This window comes from Bombina bombina, chromosome 5 (genome assembly GCF_027579735.1).
Source record: "Bombina bombina isolate aBomBom1 chromosome 5, aBomBom1.pri, whole genome shotgun sequence".
In the NCBI taxonomy this organism is placed as follows: domain Eukaryota; kingdom Metazoa; phylum Chordata; class Amphibia; order Anura; family Bombinatoridae; genus Bombina; species Bombina bombina.
Window position 1 is genome coordinate 205,649,701 of NC_069503.1, and position 27,409 is coordinate 205,677,109.

Genomic DNA, 27,409 nt, shown 5'->3' on the forward strand with positions numbered 1-27,409 from the left:
AACCGGGCCCAAATAAAGACTGCCCCTTGAAAGGTATATTAAGTAATTTGGACTTAGAAGTAACATCAGCTGACCAGGATTTTAGCCACAGCGCCCTACGTGCCTGTATGGCGAATCCTGAGTTCTTAGCCGTAAGTTTGGTTAAATGTACTACGGCCTCCGAAATGAAGGAATTAGCTAGTTTAAGGACTCTAAGCCTGTCCGTAATGTCGTCTAGCGTAGATGAACTAAGGTTCTCTTCAAGCGACTCAATCCAAAATGCTGCCGCAGCCGTAATCGGCGAGATACATGCAAGGGGTTGTAATATAAAACCTTGTTGAACAAACATTTTCTTAAGGTAACCCTCTAATTTTTTATCCATTGGATCTGAGAAAGCACAGCTATCCTCCACCGGGATAGTGGTACGCTTAGCTAAAGTAGAAACTGCTCCCTCCACCTTGGGGACCGTTTGCCATAAGTCCCGAGTGGTGGCGTCTATTGGAAACATCTTTCTAAATATTGGAGGGGGTGAGAACGGCACACCGGGTCTATCCCACTCCTTAGTAACAATTTCAGTTAGTCTCTTAGGTATAGGAAAAACGTCAGTACTCGCCGGTACCGCAAAGTATTTATCCAACCTACACAGTTTCTCTGGTATTGCAACGGTGTTACAATCGTTGAGAGCTGCTAAGACCTCCCCTAGTAATACACGGAGGTTCTCCAATTTAAATTTAAAATTTGAAATATCTGAGTCCAATCTGTTTGGATCAGAACCGTCACCCACAGAATGAAGCTCTCCGTCCTCATGCTCTGCGAGCTGGGACGCAGTATCAGACATGGCCCTAGCATTGTCAGCGCACTCTGTTCTCACCCCAGAGTGATCACGCTTGCCTCTTAGTTCTGGTAATTTAGACAAAACTTCAGTCATAACAGTAGCCATATCTTGTAATGTTATCTGTAATGGCCGCCCAGATGTACTAGGCGCCAAAATATCACGCACCTCCCGGGCGGGAGATGCAGGTACTGCCGCGTGAGGCGAGTTAGTCGGCATAACTCTCCCCTCGCTGTTTGGTGAAATTTGTTCACATTGTACAGATTGACTTTTATTTAAAGTAGCATCAATACAGTTAGTACATAAATTTCTATTGGGCTCCACCTTGGCATTGGAACAAATGACACAGATATCTTCCTCTGAGTCAGACATGTTTAACACACTAGCAAAAAACTTACAACTTGGTTATAATCTTTTTTAGCAAAAAACGTACTGTGCCTCAAAGAGGTACTAACGATTAAATGACAGTTGAAATAATGAACTGAAAAACAGTTATAGCATCAAACTTTAAAACAACAAAACTTTTAGCAAAGGTTTGTTCCCATTAGTAAAATAACAATAATTAAATTTGACATAAAAAATACAAAGCAACGTTTTTATTCACAGTCACTATAAAAATTCTCACAGCTCTGCTGAGAGAATTTACCTCCCTTCAAAGAAGTTTGAAGACCCCTGAGATCTATCAGAGATGAACCGGATCATGCAGGAAATATAAAAGTAACTGACTGGTATTTTTTGATGCGTAGCAAAGAGCGCCAAAAACGGCCCCTCCCTCTCCCACACAGCAGTGAAGAGAAACGAAACTGTCACAATTAAAGCAAAAAAACTGCCAAGTGGAAAATAATGCCCAAATATTTATTCACACAGTACCTCAGCAATGTAAACGATTCTACATTCCAGCAAAAACGTTTAACATGATAAATAGTTATTAAAAAGGATTAGTGACCTTTAACAGAGTAGTTCCGGTGAAATACCATCCCCAGAATACTGAAGTGTATACATACATGTCATTTTAACGGTATGGCAGGATTTTCTCATCAATTCCATTCAGAAAATAAAAACTGCTACATACCTCAATGCAGATTCATCTGCCCGCTGTCCCCTGATCTGAAGCCTTTACCTCCCTCAGATGGCCGAGAACAGCAATATGATCTTAACTACTCCGGTTAAAATCATAGTAAAAAACTCTGACAGATTCTTCCTCAAACTCTGCCAGAGAAGTAATAACACGCTCCGGTGCTATTTTAAAATAACAAACTTTTGATTGAAGTCATAAAAACTAAGTATAATCACCATAGTCCTCTCACACATCCTATCTAGTCGTTGGGTGCAAGAGAATGACTGGGACTGACGTAGAGGGGAGGAGCTATATGCAGCTCTGCTGGGTGAATCCTCTTGCATTTCCTGTTGGGGAGGAGTTATATCCCAGAAGTAATGATGACCCGTGGACTGATCACACATAACAGAAGAAAGTTTAATTTTGACTTTACAATCCCTTTGAGTGTTTTGAGCATAACCTACAAATTAAATTCAGAACAGAAAAAAAAATAACCCTTTAGATTTTTTTTTTCTTTTTTAGGTTGAAGGGACTCAACTGTTCTAACATGCTTATGAAAAAAAAAACTATTTACAGGGGTCGAACATATAGATATTTATAATCAATAGCGCAATAAGAAGATCTAGCATTAAAGCATTTTCTTTTCACTTTTGTATGTACCTTTAATGTTCTAAGACTTTAAAATTAAATTGCTCGCGTGTGGAAGTGAACAACTTTATCAATGGAATTATTTTTTTTTTGCTTTTTAAATTATTTTATCTTTTTAAATCTATTTAATAAATCTGTTCACATTACACGTGGAGAGAAGAAAAAAAAAAAACTACCTTCTTTTGAGGAATCTGGAGGATCATCTGTAAACTCATCCCAAGATTGTCCTTCAGTCCCATTATCTGCACCACTTGCTTCCAAATGTAACATGTGATTTCCCCATACTTTAGCATTAGGGTTTAGTTCAGAAACCTTGGTTGATTCCTACAAAACAGAAAATATTCACATAACCAATGTTAGGTGTTCAACAAAATGAAAGAAACATGTTGCCTGCAAATCTTTTAAAAACATAAATTATGCTTACCAGATAATTTAATTTCTTTCATGTAATTGGCAAGAGTCCATGAGCTAGTGACGTATGGGATATACATTCCTACCAGGAGGGGCAAAGTTTCCCAAACCTCAAAATGCCTATAAATACACCCCCCACCACACCCACAATTCAGTTTTACAAACTTTGCCTCCTATGGAGGGGGTGAAGTAAGTTTGTGCTAGATTTCTACGTTGATATGCGCTTCGCAGCATGCTGAAGCCCGGATTCCTCTCAGAGTGCAGTGAATGGCAGAGGGATGTGAAAGGAGTATTGCCTATTGAATACTATGGTCATCCTATCGGGGATCTATTTCATAGGTTCTCTGTTATAGGTCGTAGAGATTCTTCTCCTACCTCCCTTTTCAGATCGAGGATATACTCTTATATACCATTACCTCTGCTGATTCTCGTTTCAGTACTGGTTTGGCTATCTACTATATGTAGATGAGTGTCTTTTGGTAAGTATGTCTTATTTGACACTCTCAGCTATGGTTTGGCACTTTATATGTAAAGTTCTAAATATATGTTTTATACTTAGATTTGCCATGATTCAGATTAATCAGCATATTTCCTTCTTACAGACTGTCAGTTTCATTTTGGGAAATGCATATGAATACATTTTCTTCTTACCTGAAAATTTTTTCAATTGACTTTTCTTTCTAAATTGCGGGTTGTTAGGCTTGCGGGAGCAAAAAATGCTATAATTTATTGCGTCATTCTTGGCGCGAGACTTTTTTGGCGCTAGAATTACGTTTGTTGACGTAATGTCGTCATTTCCGGTGTCTTAGTTGGCGCCGAGAGTTTTCACGTAGTTGCGTCATCTATGATGCACGTGTTTGTTGCAGACGTTTTTGGCGCCAAAAAATTTGTCAATTGTGGGTGTCATACTTGGCACCAGTTTTTTTTACATTATTGAAGTCTTTGTTTCTTTTTGCTTCTGGTTTCCAGAGGCTTATTCTGTTTGATTTTTTTCCCATTCCTGAAACTGTCATTTAAGGAATTTGATAATTTTGCTTTATATGTTGTTTTTTCTTTTACATATATTGCAAGATGTCTCAGTCTGACCCTGTATCAGAATCTACTTCTGGAATGCTGCTGCCTGATGTCGGTTCTATCAAAGCTAAGTGCATTTGTTGTTAACTTGTGGTAACTGTTCCTCCGGCTGTAGTTTGTGTTAGTTGTCATGATAAACTTTCAAAAGCAGACAATATTTCCGTTAGTAGTAGTCCATTATCTGTTGTTCCTTCAACATCTAATGTTCAGGATATTCCTGTTAATGTGAGAGAATTTGTTTCTAATTCTATTCAGAAGGCCCTGTCTGTTATACCTTCTAATAAACGTAAAATGTCTTTTAAAACTTCTCATAAATTAGATGAATTTTTAAATGACCGCCAGCATTCTGATTTATCTATCTCTGATGAGGATCTATCTGGTTCAGAAGATTCTGCCTCAGATATTGACACTGACAAATCTTCATATTTATTTAAAATGGAGTTCATTTGTTCTTTATTAAAAGAGGTGTTGATTGCATTAGATATGGAGGAGACTAGTCCTCTTGATATTAAATCCAGTAAACAATTAAATTCGGTTTTTAAACCTCATGTAGTTATTCCAGAGGTTTTTCCAGTTCCTGATGCTATTTCAGATGTAATTTCTAAGGAATGGAATAGTTTGGGTACTTCATTTAGTCATTCTTTAAGGTTTAAGAGACTGTACCCTTTGCCGTCTGATAGATTGGAGTTTTGGGAAAAAATCCCCAAAGTTGATGGGGCTATCTCTACACTTGCTAAACGTACTACTATTCCTACGGCAGATAGTACTTCTTTTAAAGATCCTTTAGATAGGAAGCTTGAATCTCATCTAAGGAAGGCTTATTTATGTTCAGGTCATCTTCTTAGGCCTGCTATTTCTTTGGCTGATGTTGCTGCGGCTTCAACTTTTTGGTTGGAGTCTTTAGCGCAACAAGTAACATATCATAATGTGTATAGCATTGTTAAGCTACTTCAACATGCTAATAATTTCATTTGTGATGCCATTTTTGATATCATTAGAATTGATGTCAGGTATATGTCTTTAGCTATTTTAGCTAGAAGAGCTTTATGGCTTAAATCTTGGAATGCGGATATGACTTCTAAGTCAATGTTGCTATCTCTTTCTTTCCAAGGTAATAAATTATTTGGTTCTCAGTTGGATTCTATAATTTCAACTGTCACTGGGGGGAAGGGAGCTTTTTTGCCTCAGGATAAAAAATCTAAGGGTAAATTTAGGGCTGCTAACCGTTTTCGTTCCTTTCGTCAGAATAAGGAACAAAAGCCTGACCCTTCCCCTAAAGGAATGGTTTCCAATCGGAAGCCTTCTCCAGTCTGGAATAAATCCAAGCCTTTTAGAAAATCAAAACCAGCCCCCAAGTTCGCATGAAGGTGCGGCCCTCATTGCAGCACAGCTGGTAGGGGGCAGACTACGATTTTTCAAAGATGTTTGGATCAATTCAATTCAAAATCATTGGATTCAGAACATTGTTTCTCATGGGTACAGAATAGGTTTCAAGGTAAGACCGCCTGTGAGAAGGTTCTTTTTCTCACGCATTCCAGTGAACACAGTAAAGGCTCAGGCTTTCCTGAAGTGTGTTTCAGACCTGGAGTCATCTGGGGTAATTGTGCCAGTTCCATATCTGGAACGGGGTCTGGGGTTTTATTCAAATCTGTTCATTGATCCAAAGAAAGAGAATTCTTTCAGACCAGTTCTGGATCTAAAAATTTTGAATCGTTATGTAAGAATACCAACATTCAAAATGGTGACTATAAGGACTATTCTGCCTTTTGTTCTGCAAGGGCATTATATGTCAACAATAGACTTACAGAATGCTTATCTTTATGTTCCAATTCATCCAGATCACTATCAGTTCCTGAGATTCTCTTTTCTAGACAATCATTACCAATTTGTTGCTCTTCCTTTTGGCCTAGCAACAGCTCCAAGGATCTTCTCAAAGGTTCTCAGTGCCCTTCTCTCTGTAATCAGAGAGCGGGGTATTGCAGTGTTTCCTTATTTGGACGATATCTTGGTACTTGCTCAGTCTTTACATTCTGCAGAATCTCATACGAATCAACTTGTGTTGTTTCTTCAAAAACATGGTTGGAGGATCAATTTACCAAAAAGTTCCTTGATTCCTCAGACAAGGGTAACCTTTTTAGGATTCCAAATAGATTCAGTATCCATGACTTTGTCTCTAACAGACAAAAGACGTCTGAAATTGGTTTCAGCTTGTCGGAACCTTCAGTAGCTATGTGCATGGAGGTTTTAGGTCTCATGACTGCAGCATCGAACGCAATCCCCTTTGCTCGTTTTCACATGAGACCTCTTCAGCTTTGTATGCTGAACCTATGGTGCAGGGATTATACAAAGATATCACAATTGATATCCTTAAATCCCAATACTCGACTATCTCTGACTTGGTGGTTAGATCACCACCGTTTTGTTCAGGGGGCCTCTTTTCTTCGTCCAACCTGGACTGTGAATTCAACAGATGCGAGTCTTTCAGCTGTCTGGGGATCTCTGACAGCGCAGTGGGTTTGGAAATCTCAAGAGGCGAAATTACCAATCAATATTTTGGAACTCCGTGCGATTCTCAGAGCTCTTCAGTTCTGGCCTCTTCTGAAGAGAGAACCGTTTATTTGTTTTCAGACAGACAATGTCACAACCGTGGCGTATGTCAATCATCAAGGTGGGACTCACAGTCCTCAAGCTATGAAAGAAGTATCTCGGATACTTGCATGGGCGGAATCCAGCTCCTGTCTAATCTCTGCAGTCCATATCCCAGGTATAGACAATTGGGAAGCGGATTATCTCAGTCGCCAGACTTTACATCCGGGAGAATGGTCTCTTCACCCAGATGTGTTTCTTCAGATTGTTCAGATATGGGGGCTTCCAGAAAAAGATCTGATGGCTTCTCATCTAAGCAGGAAACTTCCCAGGTACCTGTCCAGGTCCAGGGATCCTCAGGCGGAAGCAGTGGATGCGTTGTCACTTCCTTGGAATTATCATCCTGCTTATATCTTTCCGCCTCTAGTTCTTCTTCCAAGAGTGATTTCCAAAATCATAATGGAGCATTTGTTTATACTGCTGGTGGCTCCAGCATTACCACACATCTTGTTCTGATGTCCAGTTGCTAACCTTGGACACTTCCATTAAGGCCAGACCTATCTCAAGGCCCGTTTTTCCATCAGGATCTCAAATCATTAAATTTGAAGGTATGGAGATTGAACGCTTAGTGCTTAGTCATAGAGGTTTCTCTGACTCAGTGATCAATACTATGTTACAGGCTCGTAAATCTGTATCTAGAAAGATTTATTACCGAGTTTGGAAAACTTACATTTCATGGTGTTCTTCTCATAAGTTCTCTTGGCATTCTTTTATAATTCCTAGAATTTTACAGTTTCTTCAGGTTGGTTTGGATAAGGGTTTCAAGTTCCTTGAAAGGACAAATCTCTAGCAATTTTTCTATGAAACAGAACAGAAAAAGCAATCTTCCTGACATTCGTTGTTTTGTACAGGCTTTGGTTCGTATCAAGCCTGTCATTAAGTCAATCTCTCCTCCTTGGAGTCTTAATTTAGTTTTGAGAGCTTTACAGGCTCCTCCGTTGAGCCTATGCATTCTTTGGACATTAAATTACTTTCTTGGAAAGTATCGTTTCTTTTGGCTATCTCTTCTGCTAGAAGAGTTTCTGAATGATATGCTCTTTCTTGTGAGTCTCCTTTTCTGATTTTTCATCAGGATAAGGCGGTTTTGCGGACTTCATTAAAAATTTTACCTAAGGTTGTGTATTCCAACAACATTAGTAGAGAAATTGTTGTCCCTTCGTTGTGTCCTAATCCTAAGAATTATTTGGAAAGATCTTTGCATTCTTTGGATGTGGTAAGAGCTTTGAAATATTATGTTGAAGCTACTAAAGATTTCAGAAACACTTCTAGTCTATTTGTTATCTTTTCTGGTTCTAGGAAAGGTCAGAAAGCTTCTGCCATTTCTTTGGCTTCTTGGTTAAAGCTTTTGATTCATCATGCTTATTTGGAGTCGGGTAAATCCCCGCCTCAGAGGATTACGGCTCATTCTACCAGGTCAGTTTCTACTTCCTGGGCTTTTAAGAATGAAGCTTCTGTTTTGCAAAGCAGCAACTTTGTCTTCTTTGCATACTTTTACTAAATTCTACCATTTTGATGTTTTCTCTTCTTCAGAAGCAGTTTTTGGTAGAAAACTACTTCAGGCAGCTGTTTCAGTTTGATCTGCTTACAATTTCAGTTTTTTTCATTATAAGATTAAAACTTTTTGATTTGGGTTGTGGATTCTTTTTTCAGCGTAATTGGCTGTCTTTATTTTTATCCCTCCCTCTCTAGTGACTCTTGCGTGGAGTTCCACATCTTGGGTATTTTCTATCCCATACGTCACTAGCTCATGGACTCTTGCCAATTACATGAAAGAAAAGATAATTTATATAAGAACTTACCTGATAAATTCATTTCTTTCATATTGGCAAGAGTCCATGAGGCCCACTCTTTTTGTGGTGGTTATGATTTTTTGTATAAAGCACAATTATTCCAATTCATTGTTGATGCTTTCGCTCCTTTCTTATGACCCCACTTCTTGGCGATTCGTTAAACTGAATTGTGGGTGTGGTGAGGGGTTTATTTATAGGCATTTTGAGGTTTGGGAAACTTTGCCCCTCCTGGTAGGAATGTATATCCCATACGTCACTAGCTCATGGACTCTTGCCAATATGAAAGAAATGAATTTATCAGGTAAGTTCTTACATAAATTATGTTTTCCTTCTGTAGAGGGAGAGTCCACAGCTGCATTCCTTACTTTTGGGAAATACAGAACCTGGCCACCAGAAGGAGGCAGAAACCCCAGCCAAAAGGCTTAAATACCTCCCCCAGAAGAACAAAAAATTTTTAAAACCACCCAATGGAAAAACATGGGTGGGAGCTGTAGACTCTCTCCATACAGAAGGAAAGGAAATTATCTGGTAAGCATAATTTATGTTTTCCTTCTTAATACGGGGAGAGTCCACATTTGCATTCATTACTTTTGGGAAAACAATACCCAACCTATAGAAGACACAGAATGCTAACGGGGGGGGGGGGGGGGTAGGTCGGGGGGTTTGTGTACCAAGAGAGGCGGCCCAAATCTGAGGGCACCACAGCCTGTAACAAACCCAATCTCCCGAAAACTGCTTCAACAGAAGCGAGGAACCAAAAAGAAAATGTTATGAGGACCAAGTAACTGCTCAACAATTAGGACCATAAGAGTCCACGTCAGAGACCATACAAAATCACTGGTCCCCAAAAAAACACAAAAACACGACAAGGAGGACAGCCAAGACTCCTAACATCTTACACTTCCGAATAGGAAGATACACAGAAACAAACTGACTATGCGAAAGAAAGTCCGAAAAGACCTCGAAGCATGATCCCAGAAAAAAAGTAACAGAGGGAAAAGCACCTTGCAGAACCCGAGAAAAAGTATCCTTAGAACGAAAAAACCTCATAAGGAGAGCGTGTTACCGGACTGCAAGAGAGACTAGGACATGTAGAGGATACTCCAGAAACGAAACAGGTCGAGGATAGAAAATCAAGGACCATCTCCTGCATTGATACAAAGAATCAATGCAAATCCTTAAGAAAACATAAGATTCTGAAAAGGCAAAGATAAAAAAAAAAAACAATGCAACTGCCTGACTGCAGTCCCCGTTCTAACAAACGGAAATGAACACCAAAAGATCATGAACCTTGGAAGAGAACAGAAACAGATATCTAGAATCTGCTTAGAAGTACATACCAGGGCAGAAAGCGACGGATGATACAACCCGTAAGCGCACGTCTGACAGGCAGCCAGGCTAACCCTCAGGCTATAAAAACTAGCTGTCCTATCCAACAACCAGTTAAGAAACCCTTTCTCCAGGACACCCTGGAAAGGGACAAGAGAGAACCTCAAGAAGAGATATAAAAACAGAGAGAACCAACAGCACCCCACAAAAACAGGGGGGGGGGGGGGAGGCCACCATCCCAAATTATAACGAGGGACCAGCTACAAGCTGAGGAAAGGACTGATATCTTTCCGAAAAAACCCGTCTCACAGACACCAAGGGCAAAGACCCTGCCAAACTTCATATAAGGAGCACCCATAATGGAGAAGACCAAATCATGAAACGAAGTTACAGCACAAAAGGAGCAAGGAAGAATAAACTTCCCTAACACCTAAAAGATCCAGATATCTTAAGAATCCCTGACTATGACCCCCTAAGGGGAAAAAATGGGATAGGCATGGACGCTCCAAGAGCTTAGATCGGATTCCAAAGGTCCAGATCCGAAAAAACCCTTTTCCGGAATCCAGAACAAAGGTACACACAGAAGGATGGTCCCTCGACCTCCTGCTGAACTCTGATTCAGAAAAAAAGATCTACTTCAGAAATAACACAACTGGTATAAAACGCAGAAGAACAGGTCCTCAGAGTAGAAAGAATGACCAAAGATTCCCTAGAAAAAAAAAAGTTATCCCAGGAAACACTTTCCCGCGTCCATGGAAGTGATAAGGTAAAACCACCCCAGTAGATCAAGGCAACATTCCCAGAACAGAGAAATATATACCGCACACTGGAGACCGGAGCGGACTATCCAGAAATCTATGAAAATCTGAAAGATAGAGAAGTAACAACGCCAAGCCGAAGAATCAGACTGGGCTAAACTTCACCCTCCCACAGAACCAGCGACAGTCTGCAGGAAAACTGCAGGACAAGCCTGTAGAGTATTTAAACTCAAAAAGGCCTAAGAGAGACTTCCAGTCTGAAAGATCGAACAGCATCCAAAGAATTACCCTGGAACCTACCCAAGGAACTACAATCCAAATCCAAGGCAAAAGGATGGAAGGGACAAGAGAGATTCCTTAAAACTTCTAGCAGGCGATGGAGAAACCCAGAACCGCCAAAAACAGGAGCAACCAGAACCCAGGGAAACAGGATACTGAACAACAACAACAAAAAAAACTTAGATCTCAAGAAAAATCTAGTATCAGAATAAGGTTACTGAAAACGAGGAAGAAGGAATAAGATCTGCATAGGGAGCATAGTCTAATAGAACGAAAGAACCCTTAAGGAGCACGAATAGAGGCGGGAAAATGTCACCCCTGTAAAAAGGAACCAGCAAAAAAAGACTCCTAAAAAGTCACTCGTCCCCCCCTCATTAGGAGAGGAAAAACTTAGCTCCTAAAGAAATCTGCCACAGAAGAATTCAAACTCCAAGTCAACAGCTTTGCTAAGCAGGGTAGTAACTCGAAGAACACTTGGAATGCATACAATCCAATATCAGACACCCAACCAAGACAATGTAATCTAGGACCAGCCTGACATCTAGGATAGAAGGGCTTCCTCTGGACAGAAGGAACAAGAAAACAACCTCTTGAGAAGAAGAAAGAAGAGAGGTAACTAGTACCCAAACAGGTCCAGCCTGTTATTTAGGATAAAAACATGTCTGTTATAAAGCCACAAAAGAACAGAGATAACCAATACCCAACCAGGACCAGTCTGATATGAAGGATACAACATATATGTTCAAGGGTCAAACGGAAAATTCTAAAGTTCTAGCAGAGCCAGAAAACTGAGAAAAATAAACGGAAACACAAATAAGCTGTGAAGCTTAAACATAGTCTTGGACAAATAGAGGGAACATCACCCCGACCAGAGACATCCTTCTTTGTCTTTGTTCTGTTTTGTGTTATTCTTTATTTTTTTTTGTTTTTAAAGAACTTCCACCGGAAGATTCCATCAATCACTACCATGAAAATATCGAACCCTAAAAATAAAAAAAAATAAACCTATTCTGATCGGATTATAAAAGAAATTAGGCAAGCGCACTCAAGCGATAGCCAAAGGGAAAGTGAAACCGACAGGTCCAGCCCGTAATGCGACAACTCCTCAAGAGCTCAGAATTGGGAATCTGATACAAAAAACAAGGACACACACATAGAAACGATAAGGAATAGGATCATCATCCCTCCCGTCATCTAAACAACCTCGCTATCTGATTCAGAAGACTGAGATTCAGCTGACGGATCAGAACTGTGAACCTCCAACATCGCCAAAACCTCTCTCAGAAGTACACGCAGGCAAGCCATTCAAAATCGAACAGCAAAAGTCATCTCCGTCGAAGTATCTGGGGCTCCGACCCTGGAGGTACCACCTCTGAAGCCTCAGAGGACACCGCTTCCTCAGAAGACTGATAGGATACCATCGTCCTGTTACATGTCGGACCTTGGGAAGAATCCTCCATAACTTGACTAAATGGATTATGGACAATAAATAACTGGCACCCTACACCCCCAATGGCTTGGGCACTCACCACCTCCTATGACCACGAAAGGTAGAGAAACAGATCCTATCCGCAGATGTTTGGTCAGGAATACGGAAAACAAAAACGTGACCGCTCCCAGTCACGTAGTGCCATGAAGGATTGTTCCCACTAAGGAAAAGCGTGCCAGTCTAATACAAACTGCGCAGCTAGAAAATTAACCTGTATGTTCCGTAATAGCCTATGAGCCCCAAACATCTCTACACATAAGCAGTCAGAATCACATAAATATGATTAAAGCCCCCACTGTTCAAGAATCCCCCTCATGAGATATTAACCCTTGATTCCATAACATATAAAGGAGTCCAACTGAGACTCTATCTTCCAACGTTAACATGCATGTAAAACATGGTCCTTCACGTGTGAAGCAGTGCCTCTGACATGGACTTGAGTGTAGGAAGCAGGCAGCAAAACTCGTCAACGCCGATTGCTTATGGAGCTGTTAATATGAGTCGGGATGGTTTCGCAGAAATACTCTCCCTGCATCTCCAGACTCTAACTTTCATGAATACTCTCACTGAGAGGCTGACAAGACAACTAAAAACTTAAGTCCCATCTTGAAGAGTACTTGCCTCTATAAGGAACTATTCCGTAATCTTCCTACACTTCTCTGCCAACCTCCTGTGACGAAAGTCAAAGAATGACTGGGGGATGAGGGAAGTGGGGGAAGTGTTTAAGCCTTTGGCCGGGGTGTCTTTGCCTCCTCCTGGTGGCCAGGTTCTGTATTTCCAAAAGAAATTAATGTAGCTGTGGACTCTCCCCGTATTACGAAGGAAATACATTTATTACCTATTAATACAAATGTAAGATTTAGACTTACTGATTAAAAACATTTCTTCAGAAAATATGTTATATTAAATGTTAGTGGGTATATTGCCGGAATGCAGACTTTAGTAAGACAACATTGACAGAAGTAAGATTTTGTGAGTCTATATTTAGTGGCATTAGAAAGCTATTAATGCATTAAACTAAATAAAGCTTTGGAATGCATTTACTATGTAGCAGAATGGTGCTAGCTCAAAACAATGCGTGTATTTTTTACTGAATGCAATTATGGTTCAGAACACTAAGGTTAAAGCAAAGAGTTTACTGTATGCTGACATGGAAAGGGATAATATAAGGCAAGATGAATTAAAAATGACTAAATGAAAGTGGGATGAGAAAGAATATGGCAGAAGAATAGGAGAGAGCAAGCAGAGTCAGTAAAATGGGTAGAGCAATCCAACGAGAAAGAGCAAGAGATAGTGAGAGGGGAGTGAGTTAGTAGGGGGGATGATTGAAATAGGGAGGGAGAAATGAAGAAATGGGGGGGGGGGAACAAAAGAAAAATTATATTTAAAAAAAAAAAATCACCATTGTGGTTTGTATCATGAACAAAGACTGGCCATGAAATCAGGGGGGCAGAACATAAACTTATAGGTATAAATATCTTCTACTTCCTGCTTAATACCATCTTTCTTGAACAGGAACACTATTTAAAACTCAATGCAAAAAAACATAATTTATATAAGAACTTACATGATAAATTAATTTCTTTCATAATGGCACGAGTCCATGAGCTAGTGACGTATGGGATATACATTCCTACCAGGAGGAGCGAAAGTTTCCCAAACCTCAAAATGCCTATAAAATACACCTCCCACCACACTCGCACCTTAGTTTAACGTATAGCCAAGTAGTGAGGTGTAAAAAAGGATAGAAGGGACAAGAGAGATTCCTTAAAACTTCTAGCAGGCGATGGAGGAACTGGAAAATATTGTGCTTCAAATAAGCCTTGTGAATCAAAAGCTTTAACCAAGATGCCAAAGAAATGGTAGAGGCTTTCTGACCTTTACTAGAACCAGAAAAGACAACAAATAGACTAGATGTCTTCCTAAAATCCTTAGTAGCCTCAACGTAGTATTTCAAAGCCCTTATCACATCCAAAGAGTGTAACTATTCTTCAAGAGAATTTTTAGGATTTGGACACAAGGAGGAAACACTTTCCCTACTAATTTTGTTAGAATTCACAACCGTCTGAAGAAATTTTAACGAAGTCCGCAAAATAGCTTTATTCTAATGGAAAATCAGAAAACATAATTTATGTAAGAACTTACCTGATAAATTCATTTCTTTCATATTAGCAAGAGTCCATGAGCTAGTAACCTCAAAATGCCTATAAATACACCCCTCACCACACCCACAAATCAGTTTAACGTATAGCCAAGAAGTGGGGTGATAAGAAAAAAAGTGCGAAAGCATAAAAAATAAGGAATTGGAATAATTGTGCTTTATACAAAAATCATAACCACCACAAAAAAAGGGTGGGCCTCATGGACTCTTGCTAAAATGAAAGAAATGAATTTATCAGGTAAGTTCTTACATAAATTATGTTTTCTTTCATGTAATTAGCAAGAGTCCATGAGCTAGTGACGTATGGGATAATGATTACCCAAGATGTGGATCTTTCCACGCAAGAGTCACTAGAGAGGGAGGAATAAAATAAAGACAGCCAATTCCTGCTGAAAATAATCCACACCCAAAATAAAGTTTAATGAAAAACATAAGCAGAAGATTCAAACTGAAACCGCTGCCTGAAGTACTTTTCTACCAAAAACTGCTTCAGAAGAAGAAAATACATCAAAATGGTAGAATTTAGTAAAAGTATGCAAAGAGGACCAAGTTGCTGCTTTGCAAATCTGATCAATCGAAGCTTCATTCCTAAACGCCCAGTCACTAGAGAGGGAGGAAAAAAATAAAGACAGCCAATTCCTGCTGAAAATAATCCACACCCAAAATAAAGTTTAATGAAAAACATAAGCAGAAGATTCAAACTGAAACCGCTGCCTGAAGTACTTTTCTACCAAAAACTGCTTCAGAAGAAGAAAATACATCAAAATGGTAGAATTTAGTAAAAGTATGCAAAGAGGACCAAGTTGCTGCTTTGCAAATCTGATCAATCGAAGCTTCATTCCTAAACGCCCAGGAAGTAGAGACTGACCTAGTAGAATGAGCTGTAATCCTTTGAGGCGGAGTTTTACCCGACTCAACATAGGCAAGATGAATTAAAGATTTCAACCAAGATGCCAAAGAAATGGCAGAAGCTTTCTGGCCTTTTCTAGAACCAGAAAAGATAACAAATAGACTAGAAGTCTTTCAGAAAGACTTGGTAGCTTCAACATAATATTTCAAAGCTCTAACAACATCCAAAGAATGTAACGATTTCTCCTTAGAATTCTTAGGATTAGGACATAATGAAGGAACCACAATTTCTCTACTAATGTTGTTGGAATTCACAACTTTAGGTAAAAATTCAAAAGAAGTTCGCAACACTGCCTTATCCTGATGAAAAATCAGAAAAGGAGACTCACAAGAAAGAGCAGATAATTCAGAAACTCTTCTGGCAGAAGAGATTGCCAAAAGGAACAAAACTTTCCAAGAAAGTAATTTAATGTCCAATGAATGCATAGGTTCAAACGGAGGAGCTTGAAGAGCCCCTAGAACTAAATTCAAACTCCAAGCAGGAGAAATTGACTTAATGACAGGTTTTATACGAACCAAAGCTTGTACAAAACAATGAATATCAGGAAGATTAGCAATCTTTCTGTGAAAAAGAACAGAAAGAGCAGAGATTTGTCCTTTCAAGGAACTTGCGGACAAACCTTTATCTAAACCATCCTGAAGAAACTGTAAAATTCTTGGAATTCTAAAGAATGCCAAGAAAAATGATGAGAAAGACACCAAGAAATATAAGTCTTCCAGACTCTATAATATATCTCTCTGGATACAGATTTACGAGCCTGTAACATAGTATTAATCACAGAGTCAGAGAAACCTCTTTGACCAAGAATCAAGCGTTCAATCTCCATACCTTTAAATTTAAGGATTTCAGATCCTGATGGAAAAAAGGACCTTGCGACAGAAGGTCTGGTCGTAGCGGAAGAGTCCACGGCTGGCAAGAGGCCATCCGGACAAGATCCGCATACCAAAACCTGTGAGGCCATGCCGGAGCTACCAGCAGAACAAACGAGCATTCCTTCAGAATCTTGGAGATTACTCTTGGAAGAAGAACTAGAGGCGGAAAGATATAAGCAGGATGATACTTCCAAGGAAGTGATAATGCATCCACTGCTTCCGCCTGAGGATCCCGGGATCTGGACAGATACCTGGGAAGTTTCTTGTTTAGATGAGACGCCATCAGATCTATTTCTGGAAGCTCCCATATTTGAACAATCTGAAGAAATACCTCTGGGTGAAGAGACCATTCGCCCGGATGCAACGTTTGGCGACTGAGATAATCCGCTTCCCAATTGTCTATACCTGGGATATGAACCGCAGAGATTAGACAGGAGCTAGATTCCGCCCAAACCAGAATTCGAGATACTTCTTTCATAGCCAGAGGACTGTGAGTCCCTCCTTGATGATTGATGTATGCCACAGTTGTGACATTGTCTGTCTGAAAACAAATGAACGATTCTCTCTTCAGAAGAGGCCAAGACTGAAGAGCTCTGAAAATTGCACGGAGTTCCAAAATATTGATCGGTAATCTCACCTCCTGGGATTCCCAAACTCCTTGTGCCGTCAGAGATCCCCACACAGCTCCCCAACCTGTGAGACTTGCATCTGTTGAAATTACAGTCCAGGTCGAAGCACAAAAGAAGCCCCCTGAATTAAACGATGGTGATCTGTCCACCACGTTAGAGAGTGACGTACAATCGGTTTTAAAGATATTAATTGAGATATCTTTGTGTAATCCCTGCACCATTGATTCAGCATACAGAGCTGAAGAGGTCGCATGTGAAAACGAGCAAAGGGGATCGCGTCCGATGCAGCAGTCATAAGACCTAGAATTTCCATGCATAAGGCTACCGAAGGGAATGATTGTGACTGAAGGTTTCGACAAGCTGAAATCAATTTTAGACGTCTCTTGTCTGTTAAAGACAGAGTCATGGACACTGAATCTATCTGGAAACCCAGAAAAGTTACCCTTGTCTGAGGAATCAATGAACTTTTTGGTAAATTGATCCTCCAACCATGATCTTGAAGAAACAATACAAGTCGATTCGTATGAGATTCTGCTAAATGTAAAGACTGAGCAAGTACCAAGATATCGTCCAAATAAGGAAATACCACAATACCCTGTTCTCTGATTACAGACAGAAGGGCACCGAGAACCTTTGTAAAAATTCTTGGAGCTGTAGCTAGGCCAAACGGCAGAGCCACAAACTGGTAATGCTTGTCCAGAAAAGAGAATCTCAGGAACTGATAATGATCTGGATGAATCGGAATATGCAGATAAGCATCCTGTAAATCTATTGTGGACATATAATGCCCTTGCTGAACAAAAGGCAAGATAGTCCTTACAGTTACCATTTTGAACGTTGGTATCCTTACATAACGATTCAATATTTTTAGATCCAGAACTGGTCTGAAGGAATTCTCCTTCTTTGGTACAATGAAGAGATTTGAATAAAACCCCATCCCCTGTTCCAGAACTGGAACTGGCATAATTACTCCAGCCAACTCTAGATCTGAAACACAATTCAGAAATGCTTGAGCTTTCACTGGATTTACTGGGACACGGGAAAGAAAAAATCTCTTTGCAGGAGGTCTCATCTTGAAACCAATTCTGTACCCTTCTGAAACAATGTTCTGAATCCAAAGATTGTGAACAGAATTGATCCAAATTTCTTTGAAAAAACGTAACCTGCCCCCTACCAGCTGAGCTGGAATGAGGGCCGCACCTTCATGTGGACTTAGAAGCAGGCTTTGCCTTTCTAGAAGGCTTGGATTTATTCCAGACTGGAGATGGTTTCCAAACTGAAACTGCTCCTAAGGATGAAGGATCAGGCTTTTGTTCTTTGTTGAAACGAAAGGAACGAAAACGATTATTAGCCCTGTTTTTACCCTTAGATTTTTTATCCTGTGGTAAAAAAGTTCCTTTCCCACCAGTAACAGTTGAGATAATGGAATCCAACTGAGAACCAAATAATTTGTTACCCTGGAAAGAAATGGAAAGTAGAGTTGATTTAGAAGCCATATCAGCATTCCAAGTTTTAAGCCATAAAGCTCTTCTAGCTAAAATAGCTAGAGACATAAACCTGACATCAACTCTGATAATATCAAAAAATGGCATCACAGATAAAATTATTAGCATGCTGAAGAAGAATAATAATATTATGAGAATCATGATCTGTTACTTGTTGTGCTAAAGTCTCCAACCAAAAAGTTGAAGCTGCAGCAACATCAGCCAAAGATATAGCAGGTCTAAGAAGATTACCTGAACACAGATAAGCTTTTCTTAGAAAGGATTCAATTTTCCTATCTAAAGGATCTTTAAACGAAGTACCATCTGACGTAGGAATAGTAGTACGTTTAGCAAGGGTAGAAATAGCCCCATCAACTTTAGGGATTTTGTCCCAAAATTCTAATCTGTCAGACGGCACAGGATATAATTGCTTAAAACGTTTAGGAGTAAATGAATTACCCAATTTATCCCATTCTCTGGAAATTACTTCAGAAATAGCATTAGGAACAGGAAAAACTTCTGGAATAACCACAGGAGATTTAAACACCTTATCTAAACGTTTAGAATTAGTATCAAGAGGACCAGAATCCTCTATTTCTAAAGCAATTAGTACTTCTTTAAGTAAAGAACGAATAAATTCCATTTTAAATAAATATGAAGATTTATCAGCATCAATCTCTGAGACAGAATCCTCTGAACCAGAAGAGTCATCAGAATCAGAATGATGATGTTCATTTAAAAATTCATCTGTAGAGAGAGAAGTTTTAAAAGATTTTTTATGTTTACTAGAAGGAGAAATAACAGACATAGCCTTCTTGATGGATTCAGAAACAAAATCTCTTATGTTATCAGGAACATTCTGCACCTTAGAAGTTGAGGGAACTGCAACAGGCAATGGTACATTACTAAAGGAAATATTATCTGCTTTAACAAGTTTGTCATGACAATTAATACAAACAACAGCCGGAGGAATAGCTACCAAAAGTTTACAGCAGATACACTTAGCTTTGGTAGTTCCAGCACTAGACAGCGATTTTCCTGAAGTATCTTCTGACTCAGATGCAACGTGAGACATCTTGCAATATGTAAGAGAAAAACAACATATAAAGCAAAATTGATCAAATTCCTTAAATTACAGTTTCAGGAATGGGAAAAATGCCAATAAACAAGCTTCTAGTAACCAGAAGCAAAGAAAAAATGAGACTGAAATAATGTGGAGACAAAAGCGACGCCCATATTTTTTTGGCGCCAAATAATACGCCCACATTGTTTGGCGCCTAAATGCTTTTTGGCACCAAAAATGACGCCACATCCGGAACGCCGACATTTTTGGCGCAAAAGAACGTCAAAAAATGACGCAACTTCCGGCGTCACATATGACGCCGGAAACAGAAAAGATTTTTTGCGCCAAATAAGTCCGCGCCAAAAATGACGCAATAAAATGAAACATTTTCAGCCCCCGCGAGCCTAACAGCCCACAGGGAAAAAAAGTCAAATTTTTAAGGTAAGAAAAAATGATTGATTCAAACGCATTATCCCAAATATGAAACTGACTGTCTGAAAATAAGGAATGTTGAACATTCTGAGTCAAGGCAAATAAATGTTTGAATACATATATTTAGAACTTTATAAATAAAGTGCCCAACCATAGCTTAGAGTGTCACAGAAAATAAGATTTACTTACCCCAGGACACTCATCTACATGTTTGTAGAAAGCCAAACCAGTACTGAAACGAAAATCAGCAGAGGTAATGGTATATAAATAAGAGTATATCGTCGATCTGAAAAGGGAGGTAAGAGATGAATCTCTACGACCGATAACAGAGAACCTATGAAATAGACCCCGTAGAAGGAGATCACTGCATTCAAATAGGCAATACTCTCCTCACATCCCTCTGACATTCACTGCACGCTGAGAGGAAAACCGGGCTCCAACTTGCTGCGGAGCGCATATCAACGTAGAATCTAGCACAAACTTACTTCACCACCTCCATAGGAGGCAAAGTTTGTAAAACTGAATTGTGGGTGTGGTGAGGGGTGTATTTATAGGCATTTTGAGGTTTGGGAAACTTTGCCCCTCCTGGTAGGAATGTATATCCCATACGTCACTAGCTCATGGACTCTTGCTAATTACATGAAAGAAAAGGAGACTCATGAGTCCAGACAATTCAGAAACTCTTCTAGCAGAAGAGCTAGCCAAAGGAACAACACTTTCCAAGAAATTGGTTTAATATCCAAAGAATGCAGAGGCTCAAAAGGACAAGCCTGCAAAACCTTCAAAACCAAATTAAGACTCCATGGAGGAGAAATAGACTTAACAGGCTTGATACGGGCCAAAGCCCGAAATCAGGAAGTTTAGCAATCTTTCTATGAAATAAAAAAGAAAGAGCAGAGATTTGTACCTTCAAAGTACTTGCAGACAAATCTTTATCCAAACCGTCCTGAAGAAACTGTACAATTCTAGGAATTCTAGAAGAAAACCAAGAGAATTTATGAGAACACCATGAAATATAGGTTTTCCAAACACGATAATAAATCTTCCTTGAAACAGACTTACGAGCCTGCAACATAGTATTGATCACTGAGTCAGAGAAACCTCTATGACTAAGCACTAAACGTTCAATTTCCATACCTTCAAATTTAGTGATTTGAGATCCTGATGGAAAAACGGCCCATAAGACATGTCTGGCCTTAAAGAAAGTGACCAAGGTTGGCAACTGGACATCCGGAAAAGATTTGCATACCAAAACCTGTGTGGCCATGCTGGTGCTATCAGAAATACATGCGATTGTTCCATTATGATCTTGGAGATCACCCTTGGAAGAAGAACTAGAGGCGGAAAAATATAGACAATTTGTTAAGACCAAGGAACTGCTAACGCCTCCACCATTTCTGCCTGAGGATACCTGGAACCGGAAAGGTATCTGGGAAGTTTCCCGTTTAGAAAGTCTGACGGCTGAGATAATCTGCTTCCCACATTTCTACACCAGGGATATGAATTGCAGAAATTAGACAGGAGTTGGATTCCACCCAAGAATGTATCCGTGATACTACTTTCATTGCTAAAGGACTGAGAGTACCTCCCTGATGATTGACAATACCACAGTTGTGATATTGTCTATCTGAAAGTGAATGAAAAGTTCTCTCTTTAATAGAGGCCAAGCCTGAAGAGCTCTGAAAATAGCACGGAGTTGTAAAATATTGATTGGTAACCACGCCTCTAGAGGATTCTAAACCCCTTGTGCTGTCAGAGACCCCCAGACAGCTCCCCAACCTGAAAGACTTGCATCTGTCAAGACTACAACCCAGTAAGGACGAACAAAAGAGGCCCCTTGCACAATACAATGGTCTAACCACCGAGTCAGAGAGTTGAATGCTGGGATTTAAGAATATCAATTATGATATCTGAGTATAATCCCTGCACCATTGACTTAACATGCAAAGCTGCAGAGGTCTCATATGAAAATAAACAAAGGGGATAGCATCCAATGCTGCAGTCATGAGACCTAAAACTTATATGCACATAGCCACTGAAGGGAATGATCGAGACTGAATTGGCTGAAACCAATTTAATTTGTCTCTGGTCTGTTAAAAGACAAGTCATGGACACTGAATCTATCTGGAAACTTAAAAAGGTGACCCTTATCTGAGGAATCAAGAAGCTCTTTGGTAAATTGATCCTCCAACCATGTCTTTGAAGAAACACTAGTTGATTTGTGTGAGATACTGCTAAATTAAAAGATTGAGCCAGTACCAAGATATCGTCCAAATAAGGAAAAACCACAATACCCTGTTCACTGATTACAGATAGAAGGGCACCAAGAACCTTTGAAAAGTTTCTTGGAGCTGTTTTTAGGCCAAATGGAAAAGTGAGAAATTTGTAATGCTTGTCTAGAAAAGAGAATCTCCAAAACCAATAGTGATCTGGATGAATTGGAATGTGAAGTTAAACGTCCTTTAAGTGAATTGTGGACATGTAATGACCTTGCTGAACAAAAGGTAGAATAGTCACCATCTTGAAAGTTGGAACCCTTACAAAACGATTCAAAAACTTCAGATCCAGAACTGGTCTGAATTTTCTTTCTTTGGGACAATGAATAGATTTGAATAAAAACCCAGACCCTGTTCCTGAAGCGAAACTGGAATAATTACCCCTGAAAGCTCTAGATCTGAAACGCTTCAGAAAAGCCTGAGCTTTCACAGGATTTGTTGGAACGTGAGAAAGAATCCCCCTGAGAGACAATATTCCAAATCCAATGATTCTGCCCAAACGTCTTGAAATAATCTCAATCTGCCCCCCACCAGCTGAACTGGATTGAGGGCCGCACCTTCATGCAGACTTGGGAGCTGGCTTTGGTTTCTTAAAAGGCTTGGATTTATTCCAACTTGAAGACGGCTTCCAATTGGAACCAGAGTCTTTAGGGGAAGGAGTGGTTTTCTGTTCTCTATTCTGATGAAAGGAAAGAAAACGATTAGAAGCTTTAGATTTACCCTTAAATTTTTTATCTTGAGGCAAAAAAACCTCCCTTCCCCCCCAGTGATAGTGGAAATAATAGAATCCAACTGAGAACCAAATAAATTATTAGCCTGGAAAGATAGAGATAATAATCTAGATTTAGATACCATGCCAGCATTCCAAGATTTAAGCCATAAGGCTCCTCTAGCTAACATAGCTAAAGACATAGATTTAACATCAGTCTTGATATCAAAAATAGCATCAGATAAAATGATTAGTATGTTGAAGCAAACATAGAAATGGCAGGCCTGAGAATATAGCCAGAATGTAAATAAGCTTTCCTTAGATAAGATTCAATTTTCCTATCTAAAGGATCCTTAAAATAAGTACTATCTTCCATAGGAATAGTAGTACGTTTGGCAAGAGTAGAAATAGCCCCATCAACCTTAAGAACTTTTTCCCAAAACTCCAAATTAGCCACTGGTAAAGGATATAACTTTTAAAACCTAGGAGGAGGATTAAAAGAAGCACCAGGCTTAGACCATTCCTTAGCAATCACATCAGACAGCATCCGGAACAAGAAAAACCTCAGGAATAATCACAGGTTTAAAAACAGATTTTAAATGCTTACTGGATTTGTTATCAAGAGGATCAGACTCCTCAATATCCAAAGTAACCAATACTTCTTATCTTATCTTCAGAGGAGGATATTTTCTTATCTTCAAAAGGAGGATATTTCAGTATGTTGTCTGTCACTACAAATTTCATCAGACTTATGAGACGTTTTAAAATAACAATGTTTATTAGATGGTAGAATAGCAGACATAGCCTTCTGTATTGCATCAGCAAAATAATTTTTCATATAAACAGGGATATCATGTACATTAGATGTTGAGGGAACAACAGGCGCTGTACTAGTACTAATAGAAACATTATCGGCATGCAAAAGCTTATCATGACAACTGTTACATAATATAGCCGGAGATATAATCTCAGCTTGCTTACAACAGATACACTTAGCTTTGGTAGAACTTTGTTCAGGCAGCATGGTTCCTACAGTAGCTTCTGAGGCAGGGTCAGACTGAGACATCTTTGCAAAAATGTAAAAGAAAAAATAACGTTTAAACAAATATCCAATTTCCTCATATAGCAGTTTCAGGAATGGGAAAAAATGTATATGCTAAATAGGCAGAAAAGCAAACAGCATAGCCCTCTAGAATATAAAGAGAGCAAAAGCATAAAGGAAGTGGGTTAAAAAAACTAAAATATTTGGCTCCAAGTATGATGCATAATGCAAATAGTAAAAAAAATTGGCGCCAACCAACATCTGGAAATGACGCAACTTGCGTCATAACAAGCGTGACTACGCGCCAAACAACCCAACATTAACAAGGAAGAACACAGGAAATTATTAAACTTGCGCCACTGTAAACAAAAATTTGCGCCAACAAAAGTTTTGCGCCAAAAATTACGCAATAAATAATAGCATTATTGCGCCTTCACGAGCCTAGTTTGCCAGTGAAAATAAGGAAAAGCAAGTCAAATTGGAAAAAAAGACTAAACCCCATGTAAAATATAACATCCTAAAACATGATTCCCATACTGAAACTGTTAGACTGCAAAGGGAAATACACATAGACCTGACTCATGGCAAATATAAGTAAAACATAATTTATGCTTACCTGATAAATTTATTTCTCTTGTAGTGTATCCAGTCCACGGATCATCCATTACTTATGGGATATTCTCCTTCCCAACAGGAAGTTTCAAGAGGATCCCCCACAGCAGAGCTGCTATATAGCTCCTCCCCTAACTGCCATATCCAGTCATTCGACCGAAACAAACAAAGAAAGGAGAAACCATAGGGTGCAGTGGTGACTGTAGTTTAATTAAATTTTAGACCTGCCTTAAAATGACAGGGCGGGCCGTGGACTGGATACACTACAAGAGAAATAAATTTATCAGGTAAGCATAAATTATGTTTTCTCTTGTTAAGTGTATCCAGTCCACGGATCATCCATTACTTATGGGATACCAATACCAAAACTATAGTACACGGATGATGGGAGGGACAAGGCAGGGATAAAGTGGAAGGAACCACTGCCTGAAGAACCTTTCTCCCAAAAACAGCCTCCAAAGAAGCAAAAGTATAAAATTTGTAAAATTTTGAAAAAGTGTGAAGCGAACACCAAGTCGCGGCCTTGCAAATCTGTTCAACAGAGGCCTCATTTTTAAAGGCCCAGGTGGAAGCCACAGCTCTAGTAGAATGAGCTGTAATTCTTTCAGGTGGCTGCTGTCCAGCAGTCTCATAGGCTAGGCGTATAATACTCCGAAGCCAAAAGGAAAGAGAGGTTGCCGAAGCTTTTTGACCTCTCCTCTGTCCAGAATAAACGACAAACAGAGAAGATGTTTGACGAAAATCTTTAGTAGCTTGTAAGTAAAACTTCAAGGCACGGACTACGTCCAGATTATGTAAAAGACGTTCCTTCTTTGAAGAAGGATTAGGACACAATGATGGAACAACAATCTCTTGATTGATATTCTTGTTAGAAACCACCTTAGGTAAAAACCCAGGTTTGGTACGCAGAACTACCTTATCTGCATGAAAAATCAGATAAGGAGAATCACATTGTAAGGCAGATAGCTCAGAGACTCTCCGAGCCGAGGAAATAGCCATCAAAAACAGAACTTTCCAAGATAAAAGCTTAATATCAATGGAATGAAGGGGTTCAAACGGAACTCCTTGAAGAACTTTAAGAACCAAGTTTAAGCTCCATGGGGGAGCAACAGGTTTAAACACAGGCTTAATTCTAACCAAAGCCTGACAAAATGCCTGGACATCTGGAACTTCTGCCAGACGCTTGTGCAAAAGAATAGACAGAGCAGAAATCTGTCCCTTTAAGGAACTATCTGATAATCCTTTGTCCAAACCCTCTTGGAGAAAGGACAATATCCTAGGAATCCTAACCTTACTCCATGAGTAATTCTTGGATTCACACCAGTAAAGATATGTACGCCATATCTTGTGATAGATTTTCCTGGTAACAGGCTTTCGTGCCTGTATTAAGGTATCAATGACTGACTCGGAGAAGCCACGCTTTGATAGAATCAAGCGTTCAATCTCCATGCAGTCTCAGAGAAATTAGATTTGGATGATTGAAAGGACCTTGTATTAGAAGGTCCTGTCTTAGAGGCAGAGTCCATGGTGGAAAGGATGACATGTTCACTAGGTCTGCATACCAGGTCCTGCGTGGCCACACAGGCGCTATTAGAATCACTGATGCTCTCTCCTGTTTGATTTTGGCAATCAGTCGAGGGAGCAGAGGAAACGGTGGAAACACCTAAGCCAGGCTGAAGAACCAAGGCGCTGCTAGAGCATCTATCAGCGTCGCTTCTGGGTCCCTGGACCTGGATCCGTAACAAGGAAGCTTGGCGTTCTGGCGAGACGCCATGAGATCCAACTCTGGTTTGCCCCAACGATGAATCAACTGAGCAAACACCTCCGGATGGAGTTCCCACTCCCCCGGGTGAAAAGTCTGACGACTTAGAAAATCCGCCTCCCAGTTCTCCACGCCTGGGATATGGATTGCTGACAGGTGGCAAGAGTGAGTCTCTGCCCAGCGAATTATTTTTGAGACTTCTAACATAGCTAGGGAACTCCTGGTTCCCCCTTGATGGTTGATGTAAGCCACAGTCGTGATGTTGTCCGACTGAAATCTGATGAACCTCAGTGTTGCTAACTGAGGCCAAGCCAGAAGAGCACTGAATATTGCTCTTAACTCCAGAATATTTATCGGAAGGAGTTTCTCCTCCTGAGTCCACGATCCCTGTGCCTTCAGGGAGTTCCAGACTGCACCCCAACCTAGAAGGCTGGCATCTGTTGTTACAATTGTCCAATCTGGCCTGCGAAAGGTCATACCCTCGGACAGGTGGACCCGAGACAACCACCAGAGAAGAGAATCTCTGGTCTCTTGATCCAGATTTAGCAGAGGGGACAAATCTGTGTAATCTACTGACTTAGCATGCATAATTGCAGCAGTCTGAGATGTAGGCGCGCAAATGGCACTAGTCCATTGCCGCTACCATTAAGCCGATCACCTCCATACACTGAGCCACCGAAGGGCGCGGAATGGAATGAAGAATACGGCAAGCATTTAGAAGCTTTGATAACCTGGACTCAGTCAGGTAAATTTTCATCTCTACAGAATCTATAAGAGTCCCTAAGAAGGTGACTCTTGTGAGTGGGGAGAGAGAACTCTTTTCCACGTTCACTTTCCACCCGTGCGATCTCAGAAATGCCAGAACTATCTCTGTATGAGACTTGGCAATTTGAAAGCTTGACGCCTGTATCAGGATGTCGTCTAGATAAGGAGCCACCGCTATGCCTCGCGGTCTTAGAACCGCCAGAAGTGAGCCCAGAACATTCGTAAAGATTCTCGGGGCTGTAGCCAACCAGAAGGGAAGAGCTACAAATTGGTAATACCTGTCTAGAAAGGCAAACCTTAGGAAACGATGATCTTTGTTAATCGGTATGTGAAGGTAGGCATCCTTTAAGTCCACTGTGGTCATGTACTGACCCTCTTGGATCATGGGTAGGATGGTCCG

The 27,409-nt window shown here is 40.0% G+C and overlaps 1 protein-coding gene across 1 annotated transcript in view; it reads right to left on the reverse strand.

The window, feature by feature from the left end:
- Positions 1-27,409, reverse strand: part of LARP4B (La ribonucleoprotein 4B) — a 921,178-nt gene that overhangs the window by 673,817 nt on the left and 219,952 nt on the right. Inside the window, exon 5 of the mRNA XM_053715674.1 lies at positions 2,693-2,840. Within this exon, the coding sequence (XP_053571649.1) occupies positions 2,693-2,840 (148 nt within the window). The remainder of the gene's footprint in view (positions 1-2,692; positions 2,841-27,409) is intronic.